Genomic DNA, 15,435 nt, shown 5'->3' with positions numbered 1-15,435 from the left:
TTTCCCTAGGATAAGATATTTCTATCCTTAGACTTAGGATAGAAAGTCAGTAGATAATTTAAGAGCAAGTTAGTAGATAACCTTTGAGGCCCTATATATAGAGTGAAGCTGGCCTGGTTGGCCGAGTGGTTAGCGTATCCGCTCTCCAGCCAATAGGCTGCGGGTTCGAATCCCGTGTAGGCATGGATGTTTGTGATTGTCTTCCACCTTCATACATTCCTTCACCCAAGTATAGATATACTCTCCCAATATGGACTGGGTCACCATGGGAGTAGTAGACCCAAAACCTCCCACAATGGGAGGGGCTTTCACCCTACAGCAGTTAGAAAAATAGGCTGTTCATCATCATCATATAGAGTGAATAAAATAAATAAATTATGAAGAGCAATGACGTAACACTCCTCAATGTTTTCCCCATGAGAATTTCGAATAAAAAAAATCTGGAGTTGCAATCAAAACACCTGTTTCATCTGACACATTGTTTTTTGTGATTTTGAAATCATGGCATGACCATGGAGCATTGTGGGGCAAAACAACCATTTTATTTATTTGTTTATTTATTTATTTTTTTAAGCAGTACTAATTTTCTGCAGTTTAAAAAAAATTAAGCGCGTTCATAGTTATGTCCAAATGAATTTTAATTGTATCCTAAAAAAGGGACTATTTTCTGTTGGCAGAATTGGCTATTTTCCACGAGGAAGTGATTTCCTGCAATCTAAAGCAGAACAGGATATATAGTTTCATTGTCTTTCCTCAGTCATCTGAAAAAGCTGATGAAGGTCATCAACAGCCAATTTTTTTTGTTTATCTGAAAGTTCATTAATTAATGAACCTGGTATGGGATAATCAGACATTGGTTATTATTCATGTTTTAGTTTAATAGAAGAAACTATACTTGCGATGCCTGAAATCCGTTATATCCATGACATGTTTTTAACCAATAGCTACACCAACTCTCAAGATTATGATCAAAACTCTATGCAACACCAAAGATTAAATTTGTTATCTTGATCCACCAAAAAAAGATCCTTTCTACCACTTAGCTCATCTTTACATCTACAGGATCCACTGCTCATACACACTTGTATACTTTGACCCCCCTGGAAAAATTGCCAATATCTGTCTTGAAGAATATAAAACTATGTCCAAGCTACACCATAACAATGCTGTGTTTCCAGACTATCCCAGTGGAGAGACTCTCAGGAATTTATCACAGCTGTAAAACTTTCTCCTTACATAAATAAATATGGCTGCCCCACACTTCCAGTCTTTTTTTTTTTTTTTTGAGATTATTAGATGAAAACTGTAAATCCAACAGTCAAGATCTCATTACCATGTGTTTAGAGTGCGTCAGTTAGGATTGTAGGATTATGCCATTAATGCTCATTCATGTTAACTTTCTTTTCTGTTCATCTTCATATTTATAGCTTTATGCTTGTGAAGGTGTGTTTTAGTGATGAAAGTGAAACATTAGCTTAATTATTAAATAACAGTTATTTATTATTCCTAAACATTTATCATCATAACATTCCTGAATATGTGCCCTCAGAGGACATAGAAGATATTATGATAGCACTACTTGTAAGTTAAAATTGGTTTTAGCAGGATCTTGTATAGCTAGTTTAGTGTTTTAACTAATTTCTCTCTGATTTCATATGAATTTATTCAGTGATAATATGAATTACTATTGAAGGAATGAAAAAATTACTCATGAATAAATAAAATATAAATTTATTTATTCATGACTCCCTATTTGCCAGCTTTGGTAATTCTGCAGTCTATTCCAGATTAATTCACCATCTTCACTAAATAGATGCTTAAATAGTTGAAATACTTTACTTGTTTGTAAGTTTCCCTTTCAAGCTGCAGTTATTTCTTCCATTAAACTAAAAATGAATTACAAATTAATTAGCAATTACAAATATGGATCCTACTACCCTCACTCCACAATAGATCTATTCATCCTTATATACTTTTGGATATAAGTTACAGAAAAATTTGGAGAAATTTTATAATCACAGTATCTCTTGACATTTCCAGGACTCTTGATTTGGTCTGGCATAGAGGCCTACTTAAATACCAGCTGTCATCAATACCAGTTGGGCTGCAGCTTCCTCTCTGGTCATTTGTTGTATTGTGGTGGATAGTTTCTCATTGGATTTATTTTCCTCCTTTCTCTTCCTTATGTACATTAATGATCTCTGATTGATCTCAGATTTTATTTGTAATTTTCCTGCTGATCACAGTGCAACTCATTTCTTTTCTTCATTTCACAAACCTTGTGCTTAAATAATCCCTGTTTCATGGTCTTCCATGATCAAGTCTTAAACATTTCTCCTTACCGTCTTCCTTTGCAGTGAAGACGATCTCATGAACTTTAAAGCTACCAAAGTGCAGTTTCTTATTTCTCATAATTAAGATCTTGTATAACTTCCCTTTACTTTCTGATCAAGATCAGAGTTTTCATTTTGTGCTGACATAGACCTACAGTTTTTTTGCACTGAACATTATGTCTCTAACCTCTTTAGCCTCCAAAACCCTTAGCATCTTTGCTGGAACATTATTTCTCATTCATATAATACTGTCTAATTTGCATACATGTTCAACCTTTGATTTGAATATTGCTTTTAGGCATGGATGGAACATAAAATCCTCTGCAAAAGTTAGGTAGTATACAGAATGGGGGGGTCTATTTAATGATTGACCCCCTCCCCATCACAGATTCACTCCAGTCACTTCTCACAGAATTTTGTTTAACCTAACATTAAATAGCTTAGTCTTTTTTTTTTTTTTTTACTATGTTTAGCAGTACAAAAAATGCTTGCCTCATTAGAGATTTAGTAGTTTATAAATAAAATTCTGAAAAATCCCATTCTCAGTCTCCCATTGCATGTTAGGTTGAATGGCCTATCATAGTCAAGTAATGCAACTTCTTTAAATCTAATTAATACTCTGATGGAGAAGTTAATTCTATCTTCATAGTGTACTGTGGATGTTGATTTCAAGTGTTGTTCTGGTCAGTTTGCTTTTTTTCTCCCCACCTTATGAGATTGGCTAATTCACCTTTAGTTAAAAAGCCCTGGTAAAGGTGCTTCTTGCCTTAGATGGGGCATTGTCAAAACAGACTCAGTATATAGGCTTCTGAAAAATTAATATGGCTAGTTTTCCATATACACGGGTTTGCATGTATTTGCTTTCTGATCTATGGTAATTGTTCTCTTTGTAGATGCAGAACCATCATATGGGCCAGAAAAGAAGTATAGGTTATGGCTGATGCAGACAAAGAAAAATAGAGTTATCCATCGAAGAAAATGCAAATATTATATTAAAGTGTAATATTTTAATTGCAAACACTGTAATTGCATTAATTACATTGTTCATCTGTGCAGCAAAATGGGGAATTTTGTCATCTTGAATGTTACATTGCCATCTTGAAGATGGCAATGTAACATTGCCAAAATATAGAAAAAGTATTAATTAAAGTTTTCATAATTAATATTCTCTTATGTGTTGTCATTTCCTGAAAAATTAAAATCTATGTTTTACCAACGTATAAGCTTATCTACAAGAATTATGATCATCCACAGAGATTCCATTGCATACAGGGCCTGTCAATATGGCAAGTTGAAGCTGAAGGTATCCAGACAACAGAATCGATTAGCCTTTCGGAAATGCTGCTGGGATAACAACATGATCCTGAATTGTGTTAAATTAAAACACCAGTCTTTCAGGGACACTGTAACCTCTAGAGAGTGCATCCCCTGTGGATAGGGGAGCCCACCATATATATATATGGTGGGGATGGTCTTGAATATATTGAATATGGATTCGCAGGCCATAAGGGGCAATCATCTTGATTGTAAAGGAAGTGGCACTCCCATGGTTCCCTAGCTGGATCAGTCCTCTTCTTCCTCTACTTTGAGGAAGATCCACTCACTTTAGTCTTTCCTATAAGGCCTTATCAGCCAACTCTTCTTATTTTATGATCCTTATGCTATTAGAGTACTCAAGGGCTATGGGATCTTTCCTCTGGCCTATATCTATGTCCCCTCTATAAATACTCTACTATAATCTACTCTTTCTCCTCCAATATACCCTATTCCTCCTATGGGTTTAAATTTGGAAGAAGGCCAGTTTAGAAGCCTTAAGGTAGCAGCCCTACCACTGGACTATCCATCGCCAGGCTAGTCACCTGACAAGGAAAACATTAATCTACTTTTAAACCAACAGAGAAAGGTAATCGAAATGAATCCTGGAATGGAAACGACAAAATATAATACATGTAGCAAACTGGAACATAAGAGGAATAGCATACAAAGAAATAGAATTAGACCAAATATTAAATGAAAGAAATTTTCAAATAGCAGTAATCACCGAAACAAAAAAGAAATTAAAAGGAATCATGAGAACTGAACATTTTAATGTAATATATAGTGGAGTTAACAGAGACCAAAGAGGACAAGCAGGTGTTATGATTCGGATTCATAATTCCCTTTCAAAATAGTTAAAATATTATAAATTATGGAATGAATGAATAATAGAAGCTAGAATAAAAATAGACCAAATAAATATAAACCAATTATTTAACAATAATTGGTTTATATGTCCCAGAAGAAGAAAGAGAAGATGATAGCAGGAGACTTAAATACAAGAATTAGAAACACAAAAATTAATATCTGTGTGTTGAGGCTTAAGTGCTGTGAAGAATTCATGTTGGAGGGTTAATGGAATATTATCAGCACTGAGAAAGGATTAAATCTAATTTTAATACTTCCAATATTTCGTCTCAGTCAGAGAGACATCTTCAGGGATTACAAAGAACTTTTTGTAACAACACACACAAATATAATACAATAGTGAGTGAAACTGAAGTCCTATCTAGGTGGTGTGCCCCTGGGCATTTGCAGGTGGCCTAGGATGTAAAGAGGGATCTCAGATAATTAATGTTTCCCAAATTTTGGGAAGTTTAATGGAACCATATTTGTTTAAATTAGGTTGATTCCTGAGTACCATCATTTTTTATTTTGGTTTAACCAATAAGAATACAATTTGGTCGGCTAAATCCCAAATTGCCAGCCCATCCTCGTTCGTTCAGTATCCAAGTAGATACCCAACAGGGTGCACCACGAGAAGGTGAGGATTGGACATTAGATCAGAAGCCCTGGTCGGTTCTCCGCATTCCTTTAAAAGCTATGTGGAGGTCTCCTCTCAGTTATACAGCTTTGACTCTTAAGCACAAGTGTTGTGAATGGAGAACCTGTGGAACAAGTAAAACATTTCAGCTACTTAGGCACGATTTTTACTGAAGATGGTAAATTAAATATAGAAATAGACAACAGAATCAGCAAAGCTCTTATGGTGGGAAGTCAATTGAATAAATTCATATGGAATAAGAGAGAAATTAGTTGGAACACTAAATTAGCTGTATACAAGACAGTGTTCAAACCAGTTTTAACTCATGGATCTGAGAGCTGGGTCAGAAGTAAAACACTTGACCAAAGACTAGAGACTGCAGATATGAGAGTCCTGAGAAAGATTATAGGCGTGAACAGATGGCATCAATGGCAATATCATATTAAAAACGAGGATATTAGGAAAGAACTTGACATTGTCAGCATCCAGGAATGCGTTAGCAGAGCTAATCTCAGGTGGTATGGTCACTTAAACAGAATGGGCGAGGAAAGATTAGCAAAACAAGTGTTCTCTGCCAGGTTGGCAGCAAAACGACCCAGAGGAAGACCAAGATATAGGTGGATTGATACGGTACAAAGTGCCTTAGATGATAGAAATATTAGATCTGATAATGTTGGAGTCTTGACAAGTGACAGACTGATTTGGAGGAAAATTGTAGATAGGAAGTTAGTAATGATATAATTTTCTCATGTAATACTATCATATCCTGTATACAACCCCCCCCCCCCCCTTGAGGGTACATGGCAGGAATTTGATGATGATGATTCCTGAGTGCAGATGCAGATTCAAAGACATTTGCTTGTAAAACTAGATTATTAAATGACACAAATATACAGTGCCTATATGAACAAAGAATTAACCAATATTTGGATAAAATAAAGCAAAATGAAGAAATATAAATAGAATGGCTTAATATAAAAACAATACTAAATACAGCAGCAATTGAAAGATTAGGACAGACCAAAAATCCAATAAAAAGAAAAAATTGAAGATATGGGATGATAGAATCAAAGAAATAATCAAAATGAAAAAAGAAGCCTATCAAATGGTTTAGCAGTAAAAGATTAGAAGATGAAATACAGTATAAAAGAATTAGAGCCATAGCTAAAAGAGAAGTCAGAAAAGGATATAGAGAATGATGGAATAAATTTGTTTCTAATTTAGAACATGATTTATATAAAATAAGACCTAATGTATATGTGATTTCGAAACATTTAAGTACAGATACTAAAGAAAACAAAATTAAACACGGAATTGAAATTAGAAGAATATCTAAATTTCTATACAGAATTGTGGACAGGTAAATATTTTAAAAAAGATAACTGGCAAACATTTAATGAAAAGGAAATAACTAAAGAAGAATTAGAAATCAGCCTGAAAGAAACAAGAAATGGAAAATCACCTGGAGAAGATAAGTTAGGTTCAGAATTATATAAATATGCAGGAATAATGATACAGGTTGAATGAGGTATCTGCAATCTTCCCAACCATGTTGCTAACAGCATCAGACTGGATGTAGCCTGTGTTTTCACAAAAGCTAAACCACCAAAAAGTAAGCTGACTCTGCAACAGATAAAAAGCAACAACAGAATAATAATAATTACCAAAGCAGATAAGGGAAATGCCACTGTGGTTTTAAACCAAACAGACTACTCAGTAAGCTATGTAAACTATGATCCAACCAGCACACAAATCAGACACAATATACTTTCAACACACCTTCACACAAAAAAAACTCGACCCACTTTAAAGTTAGTATATAGAAAACCTCACACTCCAAAACACTGACATAATGGTCAGTTTTAATGACCTTTAATGTCTCCTCAAAGATACCTTAGAACTCATCCAAGCCATATTTCTTCCTGATATTTCAGCCCAATTTCAGTTTGTCAAGGAAAATTCTACAAACAGATAAACAGAGGACTGCCATTGGGTTCTCCATCTCTGGCCAGAGATGGGTTCTCCATCTCTGCCCAACTTCTTTATGGAGACCTTTGAAGAAAAAGCCTTAAACTCTACTCCACAATTACTTAACACACCTAAACAATCAACACCCCAGGATCCGCATTATCTTGGAAAAGGGAAACAAGTTTTACATTCCTAGACACTGATTACACGCTAGCTTAAAGAACCTCTTACAGTCTCCATTTGCAGAAAACCCAACTTACAGGTAGATTCATTCACCAGCAGTCATCCCCATCCCCCACAACAATATGGGATTATAAAAACCCTATACAATGGGACAAAATTAATCTGTTTGGATAAACAGAGCCCTAACTACTGAACTCAACCATATCTTTAATATCTTTAATGCTTTCTTAGCCAATAATACAACCATGTAACTACAATCTCCTCCTGCCCTTCCTCTTCAAAGCAGAGATTACTCAAAATATATCACCATTCCATATATCCAAGGCACATCTGAAAAACTAACAAAAATCCTAAAGAAATATGATCTTACAACCAGTTACAGACCACATCAGAAATTTACATCTCTTATCCTCTCCACCAAAGACCAGCCACATCCCCTAGACTTACCAGGAATATACCAGGTCCCTTGCAGTTGTAAACTGACCTACTATGGTCAAACAGGCAGGACAGCCAATATAAGGATATCCGAACATGAGAACTACATCCAGTTCCACCAATACAAACCATTCAGGAGTTCTGACCATGCTTTGAAATACCCACCACAGGATATGCTGGAAAAAGGCCACTCTATTACACCGCAGCAAATACAAATATGAAAGACTATTCATCGAATCCGCCTTAGTTTTGAAAAACTTTCCAAACCTCAACGGATTTGGGTGCATGAGACTGTCCCAAATCTGGGGAGCATACATTTTAAGAATGTCAGGCCCAACAGCCAAGACAATTTAGCTCACTAGGGGGCACTGTTTAGAACTCTAGGTCCAATTTCCATTGTCTTTATTCAGCCTCATTTGCTCAGTGTTAGTGCCTGCCTGCATGCATGCATATATCATTGTTTTTTGCAATCCCTGAAGATGGCAATGCAACTGCCAAAATATAGGAAAGTATTAAAGTTTTTTTTTATAATTAATATTCTAGTATACGTTGTCATTTCCTGAAAAATTAAAAGCTATGTTGTTTCCTATATTGAGAGAGCTCATTATAATTATGGTGTTCGCTATACAGAGTCAACTGTAAAAGATAAATCATAGCAATTCATTAATGGTGGTTGATGCTGCTGCTATGATTTGCAAAACTGGACAAATGGTTACTGAATCTCTTGAAATGTCATAACAATAACCAGAAATTAATGGTTAAAACACAAAGTTTAGAGTGGATTATAAGAAACATAAAGGCAGAAGAGTTAATAAGAATAATTTATTAATGCAGATATTTTGACTTAAATCTAACATATCATCATTGCACAAGGATATTCACAAGGTCAAGCACATGCTGTGGAATGTAAGAAAATAAACTAAAATAAAATAACAGGAGAGAGGGGGCGGGGGAAGTAGGGATCACTGCCTGTTTGCCATTTATCAGGATAAGATCCCACAATTTTTTGCTATGGATAGACAGTTGTTCTAATTTAAGTTTGGGTGGTCTAAAAACACCTGTGCATTTCAATGTAACATACATATTAAAACAGAGGATACAATAATTTCCACTGTACTGTGCAAGGCCAAATTTTTATGGCTTATTGTATGTGGTGTAAGACTGGTGTTCTGCAGTCATTATTCAGCAGAATATCTTGTTTGTTTAAAGTAAGAGCAGAGGCAATCACGTTGAACTTAAAAAAACTAAGGAGAGAGAGGGGGGGGAGCTTTTGTATCTTCTTTGGAAAATAATTAGTAAGATATTTTGTTGATGGGAAAGGATGTGGAAACTAAATTGTATCTTTGAGGATCTCTGAAATTGATATAGAAATTCCTGTTACGTGTGGAATTCTGACTTATACAGGGTCTGTATCCCCATTAACACGTTCATTGCCAACTACGAGTATACACTTGTAGTTGGTAAACTAGCTACACAAGCCAGCTACGAGTATACTCGTATGACGCTCACTGCCGGCAACGAGATTACTGTACTGACCTTGAAGAAGTGAAAATACTTGGCTTGTGGAGCTAGCATCAAAACTGTGTATTTTCATAGATGGTATATGCTCTGCACAAACCAACTACGAGTATACTCGTATGATGCTTACTGCCGGCAACGAGATTACTGTACTGACCTCGAAGAAGTGAAATTGATTGGCGTACGGGAACAGACCATGCTGAAGTAGCGTGGCAGCGAACGTGTTAACTTCTGTCATCACGGATGCATTTCATCTTCTTAGAGGTGAAGCCATCTTAGCATGATGCTTTAGATGGTGTCAAGTTCTAGTTGGAGAACATCAGAGTTGGAGAAGATGTGATATATTAAGTAGGGATTTGATGATGCCTATTTTTTGAGATGGATGGTAGACTGAATCTTGTATGTAATGTCCCGGGAAGCGGGGGGGGGGGGGGATTCTGATGAACATAAGCCATAAGTACTTCAGAACTGATATGGGAGAGGAGGATATTTTCTCTCTTTTTTCCACAGTGAAGTTGACACATGGGTACAATATGTTAATCTTGGTTAGGAACGAAGGTAGGTAGGTAGATGCTTCATATTTAAACCATGTAGTAAAAACATTTATTCACATAGCATACCAAAAAAGAAAGTTGCAGTTGTATTGAGAAGAATAGGAGTCTTCAAAATTCTTAGAAATTGGCTGGAATAATGATAAATTATTCATTCTTATACCTACTTGTTTCTAATAATCTTTTACTTTGTTACCAGTGCCATTAAAAACCCAAGGTTTAAAGTGGCCGTTAACTGTTCACTGCAGGTTAACTAACTTTCCATGAATATGCTAAATGTGAATAATTTATATCAGTTTTTCTTCTTATATTTTTTTAATGAAAACTAACACATGCAGCCACTTTTATTGAACCAATCGTAATTTGAGAATGTTTTTTTTTTTTTCCCATTACAAGGAAGTAGAATTGTATAAGGAAGACCTATTAGAAAAACCAGCCATCTTAGCAGTTAATAAAATTGACAAGGATGAAGGAAAACAGTTATTTCTTGATTTGAGAGAGCAATTAAATCAAGCTAAAGGTAAAAATGGATTAATTTTTAACTACAACTATTATATGTTATTATAAATATAATTGTTAAAGCAGATTATTTAATTAGCAAGGAATTAATATTAGTTTAAAATTAATATCTGCATTGAGTGTTATTCTAATGAAATATTTAATTGCTGCTTAGCTACTATATACTTTTCAGCAAATGTATTATTTTTGGGACTTGTTTAAGGAACTCATATCTATATCTGAAATATCAAAGAATATCTGATTAATCTCATTTTTAAAATAAATTTGATTACTGAATTTGTATTTTTATTTTTTAATTAAACACATTACCTGCTGACTACCAAAAAATTTGTAGTTAGCAATCTAAATTATGGAGTCAGATACAATTTTCTCATATTTGTCTTAGTGAAATTTGTTGTGGAGTAAAGAATAATTTGTATTCACTGCAGGTTTTTAAATGGGGAAGGAAGGGGACAAGAAATGTGGCATTCAGAATAAATATACTAACACATTTTTGGAGCTTGCATTTTTCAATTTCTAAACTTATTCTGGAAGCAAGGTAGCATTCAGCTCATTAGAAGTGAGTGCCACCAAGGTCACACTAACATCAACATGCAGTCACTTATCTGTATAGGTGTAAACTAATTTTTCTTCAGGAGCTGATATACAAGAACTCATGGCAAGATATCTTGTAGATGGCAGGTATAAAAGAATTACCCATATGCCAACTATGAGATAATTTGACTGGTTCCTTTACTAAAAAAAAAAAAAGAAAAAAGTCTATATCCACAGTGGCAGAGTGAAAAATATTACATATTTTTGAAAATAACATACTAACAAAACTTAGGCACAAGTGACAAGTTGGTAAGAAGCGTGTGGTGATTGTGCGCTGATGTTCATTTGACTTTGGTGCCATATATTTCTAATGAGCTTGATACTTTCATCTCTTCTCCTAAGAAAAAGTTTTTTCACATTTAGCAGTGTATAAAGTACCTGTGTCTTGCAGGCTTACCCTAGCCTATGGTAGATATACAGGATGGACTGTTAACACCTGTCCTATGAAGAACATAAGAAATACTATTTATCACTATGATGAGTTAGGATTGGCAGACTATGCAGTGGATATCCTTTTCCATTAATTTTAATGAAAGAAAGTTATAATATTAGATTCCTTTACAAGTCTGAATGCTAATTTTGGGTTCACCATCAGTAATAAAGCACTTTACAAATTTCAACAACTATGGGTGTATTAATTTTCTAAAAATTTGAGAGATGATGATTTTAAGATCACCTTCAGCCCATTATCATTGTAGCCTTAGATGCTTTGGCCATAACTCAATAGTCCATAGCCTTCATTCCAAAGATTACACTACTTCAAATCTAGCCAATTTTTTTTTCTTTCATTTAAATATTTAATTGTTTTCTGCTTACTTGATTGTTAATGCCTTGTGTTCTGAGGATGCTGGTTGAAATCCTTTGCATTATCAGCAGCTATAAATATGATAATAATTAACACAAATAATTACTATTTAAATTTCGTTCTAATTTCCAATCAGTTATCTTCCATATTAATCTCTTACATGTCAGGTCTTCGATTCCAGTATGATGAGCACTTAAATTTTTCTTTTGTGGTACTTCCACCTGCATCCATCTCCATCTATAGCTTGGTTTTTTCCATTGATATTTTTGCTCAGACACCTCTTGGTAATTTCATTATCAAATTCTGATATATATCCTCAGAGAGTGTACAGGTTACTATGTGATAGTACTACATGATTAGGTTTATGTTATTACTAATGTTTTATCAACAATTTTCTTCCAAAATTAGTTTGTCATTATCATCAAATTCCTGGCATGTACCCTCAAGAGGTGTACAGGATATGATAGTACCACATGAAAAATTTACATCATTAATAACTTCCTATCTACAATTTTCCTCCAAATCAGTCTGTTACTTGTTAAGACTCCAACATTATCAGATCTTATATTTCTATGGTCTAAGGTACTTTGTGCTGTATTCAATCCACCTACAGGGTGTTCGGGATAAATTTGACAGTTTCGTAAGGAAAAAGAAAATCTTCTTTGTATCTATTAAATTTAATGAATTGACAAAAACACATTACAGGCAGAGTTAATTACAATACTATCAACAAGATTTACTCAAAATAACCACCATTAGCATCGATCACAGCTTCAATTCTGCTTCGGAACCTCGAACAAGCTGATGCTACAGTCTCCCTGGGAAGGGCCGCAAAAACTGTTTTAATTTTATCCATTAACTGGGCTTTTGTATTACTGGAAGTGTGATTGGTGTCTTTTTCAACTGTGCCCCATACAAAATAATCCATGGGGTTAAGGTCTGGGGAGTTTGGAGGCCAAACATTTGGACTGGTGAAGTCGTAGAAATTTTCAGACAACCATTTTTGACTTTACCCAGAGGTGTGGCAAGGGGCCGAATCCTGCTGCCATACATACGGCCTACCATTGGCTACCCTTGTTATCCAGGGCTTGACTACAGTTAGCAACTCCACGAACAAAGCCCGAATTCCAATGCCAGGGTTCTTCAACACCTGTTCCTGCAGATTTGCGAGGAATTCTGCTGTACGAACGCAATCAGATCGTCTGCTAGGGATCTTTCTTCTTGCTACATCCTCGTAGTCACCATTGCAAGTCTCTAGTTCATGCCTGATTGTTTTTACTGTATTCAGGGAGCATTGGGCAGCAGTCGTAATATCCTTATTTTGATGGCGGGCACGAATCATCATGATACAAGTTATTCTCTTCCATGATTCAGGTGGGTTCCAGCTATCCATCCTTTCTGACATCTTGTATATGAATGAAGAAGGGTCCAAACTTTTAAATGAAGAGAAGTGTGTGTTAATACATGTAACTTACGGAAAAATATAATTAATTATAAATATGTCAAATTTATCCTGAACACCCTGTATATCTTGGTCTTCCTCTGGATTGTTTTTCTGCCAACCTGGCAGAGAACACTTGTTTTGCTAATCTTTCCTCGCCCATTCTGTTTAAGTGACCATACCACGCTCTGCTAACGCATTCCTGGATGCAGACAATGTTAAGTTCTTTCCTAATATCCTCGTTTTTAATATGATATTGCCATTGATGCCATCTTTCTCAGGACTCTCATATCTGTGGTCTCTAGTCTTTGGTCAAGTGTTTTACTTCTGACCCAACTCTCAGATCCATAAGTTAAAACTGGTTTGAACACTGTCTTGTATACACCTAATTTAGTGGTCTGACTAATTTCTCCCTTATTCCATATGAATTTATTCAATTGACTTCCTACCATACTAGCTTTTATGATTCTGTTGTTTATTTCCATATTTAAGTTATCATCTTCACTAAAAATCGTGCCTAAGTAGCTGAAATGTTTTTCTTGTTCCACGGGTTCTCCATTCACAACACAGTTAACATTTTCAACGATTCTACCTATTTTCATTGTCTTTATCTTTTTATTGCTGACCTTCATGCCATAACTGTTACAACAGTTATTCAATTTAGTCAGGGAATCTTGCAAACTTGTGGTGGGTTTATTTAGAAGTATAACATCTTCCACATAAAGCAAAGAGCTGACATTAACATCTCCAGTTCTGATATCATGTTTAATACCACTTTCCTTCATAATGTGATCCATATAGATAATGAATAACAGAGGGGATAATGTACATCCTTGTCTCATGCCAGATTTAACATTAAACCATCTTCCTGTACTTCCTTCAATTCTAAGTGCTGACTTTGCAACTCAAATGAAGACTGAGTATTGCTTGATATAATGCCCCATTGACACCATATAACTGTAGCGTATTGAATAGCTTCTCTCTTGTCACCTTGTCTTATTTCTTTTCCAGATCGACAAAACTAAAATACAGATCTTTGTTATATTCCCATGCTCTCTTGACTATTTGTCGTAAAATGAAGATCTGATCTTGACAGTCTCTGCCTGAATCCAGGTTATTCTTCACCAAGCTTTGGTGAAGAATCTCCAAGGTTTGGTACCTGTTCTCAAAATCTTTAATTTTTTCTTCAATGATCTTTGTGTATTTTTGACAATCATTTTGATTTAAATTCGGTTGGTGTAAAATAGCTTAACAACTTTCTTTAAAGGGGCGTTCATATTTGAACCTGCATCTATGAAGGAGAATAGCCTTATCCCATTGGATATTATGGGTAGTGTTAATACTGTGTTGTGCTAGACCAGACTTCTGAGGTTTGTTGTAATCAATATAATATTGATGTTCTTTAATTCTTTTTTCCACAGAATGGCCAGTTTGTCCAAAATAAGAAACATCGCATTCACATTGTATTTGATAAATGCCAGCCGAAGAGATATGACAGTTTATCTTTTGTAGAAGGCAATAAGGAAGAAATTTTGTTGATAAGAATATATGTGGGAATCAATTGGTACTTTTTTAAAATTCTACCTATAGGTTCTGAGATTCCAGGGATGTAGGGGATTGGAACTCTGCGGACTGTTGAAGAAACCTTAGGTATTGGAACATAAGATTCATTTATCTGTTGGATTTGATTAGGATGGTAATTATTAGATTCCATTAACTTTTTAATGATGGAAAGTTCTTGTTGTAAGATTTCTGGAGAAGAGCAAACTTTATGTGCTCTATTAATTAGAGATTTAAAAATGCCAAATTTTTGAGATGTGTATTGAGCAGACTTTTTATGAATATATCTGCCAGTAAATGTGGGCTTTCAAAAGACGCTTGTAGATAAGGTACCAGAAGAAGTTCGAGTAAGCAGTATGTCCAAAAATGGTAAAGTACCAGAATTTTCCTTTTCCATGGTGAATTGGATACGAGGGTGAAGGCTATTTATCTGTTGTAGAAAGGTGGAAAACTCATCTTCAGTATATGACCAAATGGCAAAAACATCATCGACATAACGATACCAAAGAGATGGTTGAGGGTGAATGGATGAAAACATAGTCTCTTCGAATTGTTTAAAAAATTGGTAAGCCAAACGTAGAGACAAAGGACTACCCATGGCAGTACCCTCAACTTGTTTGTAGACCTTGTTTTTCCAACTAAAATAACCTGAATGAATAACAAATTCGAAAATCTTTGCAATATCTGGAGGGTAATTTTCATATAATAATTTGGCTGGCGTTTACTAA

General features: G+C 35.0%; 1 protein-coding gene across 3 annotated transcripts in view; it reads left to right on the top strand.

Moving 5' to 3' along the window:
- Window positions 1–15,435, top strand: part of LOC150105461 (GTP-binding protein 10) — a 210,743-nt gene that overhangs the window by 127,721 nt on the left and 67,587 nt on the right. For all 3 annotated transcript variants that reach the window (XM_090394162.1, XM_090394160.1, XM_090394161.1), the window contains exon 8: window positions 10,185–10,308. In XM_090394162.1, the coding sequence (XP_090250288.1) occupies window positions 10,185–10,308 (124 nt within the window). The remainder of the gene's footprint in view (window positions 1–10,184; window positions 10,309–15,435) is intronic.

The sequence above is a fragment of the Typopeltis vanoorti genome, chromosome 6 (assembly GCF_054136105.1).
Source record: "Typopeltis vanoorti isolate ZY-2024b chromosome 6, IOZ_Tvanoo_1.0, whole genome shotgun sequence".
Taxonomy (NCBI): Eukaryota; Metazoa; Arthropoda; class Arachnida; order Uropygi; family Thelyphonidae; genus Typopeltis; species Typopeltis vanoorti.
The sequence above is the reverse complement of the archived record's forward strand: the minus strand, read 5'-3'. Positions and strand labels throughout refer to the sequence as shown.